General features: G+C 28.5%; 1 protein-coding gene across 1 annotated transcript; it reads left to right on the forward strand.

Annotated features, from left to right (window-relative positions):
• Nucleotides 1-4,591: 4,591 nt before the first annotated feature.
• Nucleotides 4,592-5,807, forward strand: LOC110105674 (GATA transcription factor 15). The gene is made up of 3 exons (XM_020835272.2): nt 4,592-4,903; nt 5,020-5,157; nt 5,265-5,807. The coding sequence occupies exons 1-3, from the start codon at nt 4,883-4,885 to the stop codon at nt 5,526-5,528; spliced, it is 423 nt and encodes a 140-aa protein (XP_020690931.1). The 5' UTR covers nt 4,592-4,882; the 3' UTR covers nt 5,529-5,807.
• The last annotated feature ends 1,265 nt before the right edge of the window (nt 5,808-7,072 follow it).

Genomic DNA, 7,072 nt, shown 5'->3' on the forward strand with positions numbered 1-7,072 from the left:
AACTTTTAAAAAATATAAATTTAATTTTACCTGATGAAATTTAATAATATTATAGTTAAAATGTCTATAAAATTTATATCTATTATATACAAAAGTTACACTATAAAAATGTGATAAATCAAGAGAAAATATATTTTTATCGATTTAAGAGATGTTAAATTCATCAAACTCAAAATTATTAAAAATTAAAGTGAGGTTCGAGTCAATTACAATGATCATATAACTTTTCTTAACTGAAGCAAAGGATGAAAATGACCAAAAATTAGCTTTCTCTATTCTCTTTCTCTCCTTTTTCTTCCTCAACAAGCAATGATAGCTGAGAGAAGATGGCTTAGGATTTATGTTGCAACTCAAGCTTACGTTTTTATATTTTTTATGATAACAAATATTATTGCTCGCATCTTTATATCTCCTAGTATTTGTATTCTATATTTATTTATGTATGTACTAACATTTTAGGAACACCATGCACCATCCAACAATATATTTTTGATTTCTTGAGTCAAGTCCTATAAGGATGTTTCTTGCTTGGTAACTATGCACACACACACTCAAGGAAGTAAGATTGGATAAAAATTAGAAGTTTAATTTTTTGAATCAATTGTACTATATGATTTCTATCGTATTGCATGATCAGCTCATCAAAATATCTAATTTTGATATTAATGCAATTTGAAAAAATCATACTATATCATAAACACCGTATAAGATAATCTATAGAAATTAAGAAACTCAACTACCACTCACAATTTAGGTAATATTTTGAATTTATTTTTTTATTCTAATTGTATCGTATGATGTGCATCGTAATGTACAATCTATGACAATCATGCCTAAATTAATCATGTGATTATGGGAGTACTTATGGTCAATTTGTCCATTCAGATCATACAAGATTATCAGTATTGATCGTACTGTATGACCCGATCATTATGTGGGATGATAATTAATCATCGACTATCATATAAGATGAAATACCATAATTAATCATCTAATTATCCAGAATAATCCCCAATATCGTACGAAATGCTCAATACAAATTTGAGATGCGTATTGCACTATCTGATGATCATACAATACTATCAAGCCAAATTCTACACATCATACTAGACGATCCTGTGATTGAATTGTATGGTTTTTTTATAGTAGAATTGAGTTTCTAGGGTTTTTCAAAGCCCTCTATTTAAGCTTTCTCATAAGACTTTGTAAATGTCTTTGGCATGCATTGAGTCTCCATTCTTCTAGAGAATGCTTGAAGATAGAGCCTTGAAAGGGAGAGAGGAAAGGGTGAAGTTTGAGAGGGAGAAGATCCTCGTGGGTTTTAAGGGAGTGTGGAAGGGAATTCACATGGTTGCTCCGACAAGCTTGCATCTTAGTACCATCATATTCAAGGTTTATCTTGAGGAAACTTTTAGGAAGAAGAAGATATCTTTGGCGTCAAAGGACCCTTTTACTTTGCCGTATTGGGAAAGATGAAAGCGATTCAAGGATCTCTACATGTGGATTTGTGGTCCTCTACCATCTCTTAGAGGGAGAAAAAAGGATTATGTATTCTACCGCACCAAGTTGGTGTAAGAGATTTTGTAAGGGCTTCTTCACCTATATGTTGGGCTAAAAGAGAGTCACTAAAGGTTTGATGCAATACCTAGAGTGGATGTAGGTCAGGTTGATCGAACCACTATAAATCTTTGGTGTTCTTGTTCTTGGTTTTATTTTTTTGCATTTATTTTTGTGATAACTGCATGATTGAAAATCTCTGATTTTCTGCTCTTGTGAAATTACTTTGCTTCCGTGTTAATAGATAAAATTATATGTTTTTAGATGTTAAAAAAAAACTTTGAAAAGGGGATTTTTCTTTATGTTTAAAGAAGTTTTAAAATAAACAAATTAAAACCCCCTTTCCCTCTCTAGTGTCAGGATTGTTCTATAGATTAACAACATTCATGAACGTTAAATTTAGGATTTTAATATTTATAAAAAATATGTTAGTGGTCTGCGTGCAGTGCTTTGACCCAGTGTCCTTTATTGCATGTTGAATTCATAATATATTGAACAAAAACTCTGAGTTATGATTGCGATTTCAAGCGTTCGTTATACTTCTCAAAGCCTAATCCACCAAGCATAGCCACCGAAATGCTCCATTCAAATAGAAATAAGAATCTCCTTAGAAATACTTTTATTATTTGGGTATTATAATTATTAAACGATCTGGAACTAGCAAGAATACCACCGTTCAACCAGTAAATGTTGAACAATTCCCAATTTTTTAAACTAGATGTTTTCAAATGTTGTTATTTAATATAATTAATTGATTAATTTAATATTAAATTATTTAAACTTAATAAATTAATATAAAATATATTGTATGAAAACTTTTAAATGAGTATTAAATTACATATTAATTTAAGGGCTTACTAAAGATATCATTCAAATATTTTACATGACCCCACCATCCATGTAAGTCCTATCATGTGCCAAAGTAAAAAAGGTATAAAAACCAGGGTTTTTAAAATTGATTGGACCGGCCATGAACCGGTCTGTTAAGCCAGTCCAGTTCAGCCTTAAAAATGATGTGCACCAAACCTGCTAGAACCGACATAACCGTCGGTTCAACCAGGAACAAAGAATAGATTTGGATAATTTTAAAATCAGTTGGTCAAAATTTTTTATTAAAATTAAACAAATTATTTATTAAATAATGTTGAACTTAATTAATTAATATAAAATTAATATAAAAACTCTTAAAAAATAATTTAAGCTATGATTAAATATTACTTGCAACCTTTACATGACTCCCTACTACCATATGAAGTATATCACGAGTTAAAAAAAAAATGTATAAAATTAACAAGCAACATACAATGATGTGGACTAAACCGTACAAAAGCAAAATAAATGATTTCAATTTTTATAAAATGAATAATACTTATTTTTTAGTTATAATATTTAATATTTATCTATTTACTTTTTATATATTAGTTATTCAAATAAAATGATATATATATATATATATATATAATATATATATATATATAATATATATATTATTATAAATATATATATATATATAATATATAGTGTGTGTGGTGTGTGAGTGGGAATTGTATACAATTTATATATTATAATTATAATCTACATAAAAATATATAACATAAATTTAGTATAATTTATAGTAATTTTGCTTAATGTAAATTAAATATAGATTTAAAAATTCAAATTGAAAAAGTTGAAGATATTTAAATTTAAAATTATTTAAAAATATTTTGCATAAATAATCCTTATTTTTTTAATATAAAATTATATGATGTATAAAGTATATACAAATTAGATATCATTTAGATTTAGTTAAGAACTTAAATATTATTACAGAATTAATCAACTCTATTAAATTTAGATTTAATAAGTGAAACATTCAACCTCTTATAATTTCACAAACCTTGCTATCATTATCATAAAATCCACTGCACGCGGCCACGTTTCAAACCCTCAGCCCAATCTTCGCGTCCATTTCGATAGTAAGCACCGACCGCGTTGTCACCACCAGCATTCGAGGAAATCTACTTCACCTGCCAATCTGGCCACTTAAGTGGATAATTTCGTAATTAAAGAACTTAACTGTTCTACGAATGTCATTTCTTAGTTTAATAGAGCGATAGGTTTTCAGACCCGCCATTAGGGCACCGAGCCACCAATACAACAGCGGCCGGCCCTGAATCCCAATGCCTGTCGTCACAACAGCAAACACCCATATTTTTACTGACGTGGCGCTCCAGAACATTCCTGCAGTGCAAACACCTTATAAATCCTTCTTGTGGTTCGCGACTTTACAGCCGATCACTGGAAAAACTTTTTCTAATGGTTGAATGATGTCGGTTCAAGCGGTAAATTGCTCCCGCGGTGGATTTAACTAATGGTATTTATAATGGAATAAAATTGATTGCATATTTCAAGTATTTTTAGATTTATTTAAATATGAATAATATTATATAATAACTAATATTAATATTTTTTATTCTTAATTAATTATGATGGAATATTCTCCTTTAAGTATTTCAAAACAATGCAATAATTAAATAATGAATTATAATTTCATTTTGTATATGCATTTTGATTTGATAAAGAATTAATCATATTAAAAATTATTATCATTTTTATTTAATGAATTAAAAAAATCTAATTTTATTTTTAAATTAAGTATAATACATTAATAAATATTATATCTAGTTTTTAAAAAAAAATAAAGTTATTTTAAAATTATATAAAATACAATAGTTTGGTTAAAAGATATAATTGAGCCTATATTTAATAACGAATTTTTATTTTTAAAAACATTATTTAATTTAGTGAAATATTTTTAAATATTATTTTTCAATTTTGACTTACTTAATATATTCAAACTCATCAAAATATATATAGACGAATTATAACATTCACAAATTTTTTATAAAATGATTATATTATGTATTATTTTATACTTTTACATCAAATATTAAAAATTCATAAACATAATTATATTTTTATTATTATTATATTAATTAAATTAATATAGATAAATTTATGTGTCTAGTTATATAAATAATCCCCCTTATATTTAATATAAAACTAATAATTTGTAGCCCTTTTTTCTTCCCTCCCTTCTCGCTTGTTTTCCCTCCAGATTTTTCCTTCGTTCTTCCTCCATAGATCTACTCTCTCACTCAGCTCTTTCATTCTCTCGTTCACTCGCTCTGTGTTCAGATTAGTCGGTTGATTTCTTCGGATTTAGTTCAGATATCTCATCTCTCTTCTGCAAGCTTAATACAGGTCTCTGCGCGTGGTGTTATCCAGAAGAGGGGTATATTGAGATCGCCATTAGGGCTCGAATTAGTAGATCTAGTAAAAGATGGATCTTTCTGGTGAGAAGGTAAGTTCCCCTATTCTGATCTCCGATCTCCGATCTCCACTCCTCTCCGATTCTGCTGCCGCTTGTCTCTCAACAATAGCCGATCTGGTTAAATCAATCAGCTGATCTTCTCACAGGCAACTGGATCTACGGATCCGAGCGCGGATACGAGCAACAGAGACTGCGAAGTGTCGATTTTCGATGGATCAAAGAGCTGTACCGACTGCGGGACGACGAAGACTCCTCTATGGAGAGGCGGCCCTTCCGGTCCAAAGGTTTTTTTTTTTTTCTTTTTGCATTTATCCTCGATCTGATTAAGGTTTTTTTTTCTGATATATTATTTGTAATCTAATATTGAAATCATGTCCTCTATGTTCATCAGTCTCTCTGCAATGCATGCGGCATTAGGTACAGAAAGAAGAGGAGAGCGGCCATTGGAAGTACGAAAGAGAGGAGTGAAGATACGAGAAACAACAGCAGTAGCAAGAAGATGAGTTCATTGAAGATGAGAATGATGGGCTTTGGTAGAGAAATTATCTGGAAGCCTGGAAGCCTTGTCCGGAACCAAAAAAACCGAAGATTGGGAGAAGAAGAGGAAGCAGCCATTCTTCTTATGGCTATTTCTTCTGGATTTATCTACGCCTAGTTAACTATTATAGCTTAATCTTTCCACTACTTCTAACCAGAATCTGGAATCTGGAATCTGAAGTCTTTTTGTTTCCCAAAATCACATTTTTATTCTGTTTTCTTTCTATTTGGGAAGGATCTGGGTTATTTGTGTGGTTGACATTGATCTATATTTTCTAAACTTACAGTTCCAGTGTAACCAGGTCAGTGATTATTCATTATCAGTGGAAGTATGTTGCTTTATGAGAAGTGATTTTTCTTCCTAATTTGGCAGAATGAGAAAATTATGAACGTGTAATTTTGAAATAATTCTCAAGTTTAACTTTTTTTTAATGGGTTCTTTTGTACTTTTTTATATTTGTGCATGAAGAATGTCTGAAACTGATGATTTGGTGATATTATTGTACTGATGAAAGCTTGCCAAAGTCAAACAAGTAGACTTTTCAATCTGATTGTTTCTAAATTAAGGAGTTTTTTTAGGGTCTCAAATAGGTTTATATTATTATAATATCACTTTGTTATGTTGTTGGCATTGTAATGATCTTCTTAATACATAGTTTTTGTGGGTTTGTTGGTTGAGAATTTTGTCTACCAACTAATAAATTTTGAATTTGAGTTTTATGTATGTGAGAGTTTTGTCTATCAATCTAAAAAATAGTTATCTTTTTAATAGTTCTTAGAATAGTTGTTTATTAATTTGTGGGTGTTAATAGTTAATTATGATAGGGTTTATGATAATGATTTGATCTTTTAGGTTTCATTTGAGAGCTTTTTTATTGTTTTACAAAGTAGTTTCTAAATAAAAAAATTTTAAATTCAAGAAAATTTTGTATGAGAAATTGTTTCATGAAATAATAATAAAGTTGTTCCAAAAAGAAATTTTAATCTATATGATGATAATCTTACAAAGTAGTCTCATTACTAAGTGCTAAGGGAATAATAAAACTTAGTAGTTGATAATAGCTTTCTAGTCCTTGTAGTTCAATGCTAATTAATATTTATTATATTGTTATTATTTGTTAATGGGTTTCTTGGAGTATAAATATCTCTATAAGATAGTATGCATTAAATTTTTAATGGGGTATTAGTTTTTTACTAATTATTTAATTAAACCCTAATTACTTGAGAAATATTGAGGCTTATAATATATTTTAGCAATTCTTTTTATTGATTTCTTAATGTTATGTATTGCATTTATTTTGAAGTAAATTCAATAATTTTAAAATTTTAATTTGGATGTCTAATCTAATTTTCTCTTTTTTCAAATAATATTACAAAAGATGGTAGAATGTTAGTAGGGCTAAAGATTAAAGTTATAAGGAGATTTAAAGATATTTTGATATAAATTTTATTTTTATGGGTTTGAAATTTAGATATATTTTTAAATTAGTATAGTATAATTTTTTTTATGTAAATTTAATGATATCATCTTGATATAATTTATGTGAGGATATTTTAATACTGACACGTCACTAAAAAGCCACTAAAAATTGCCTTAAACAAATACAAATTTTGAAGCTTATTGGCATCTTTTAATATTAAATTCGGGATCATTCAAACTCC

Source organism: Dendrobium catenatum, unplaced genomic scaffold (assembly GCF_001605985.2).
Source record: "Dendrobium catenatum unplaced genomic scaffold, ASM160598v2 fragScaff_scaffold_38, whole genome shotgun sequence".
Classification (NCBI taxonomy): Eukaryota; Viridiplantae; Streptophyta; class Magnoliopsida; order Asparagales; family Orchidaceae; genus Dendrobium; species Dendrobium catenatum.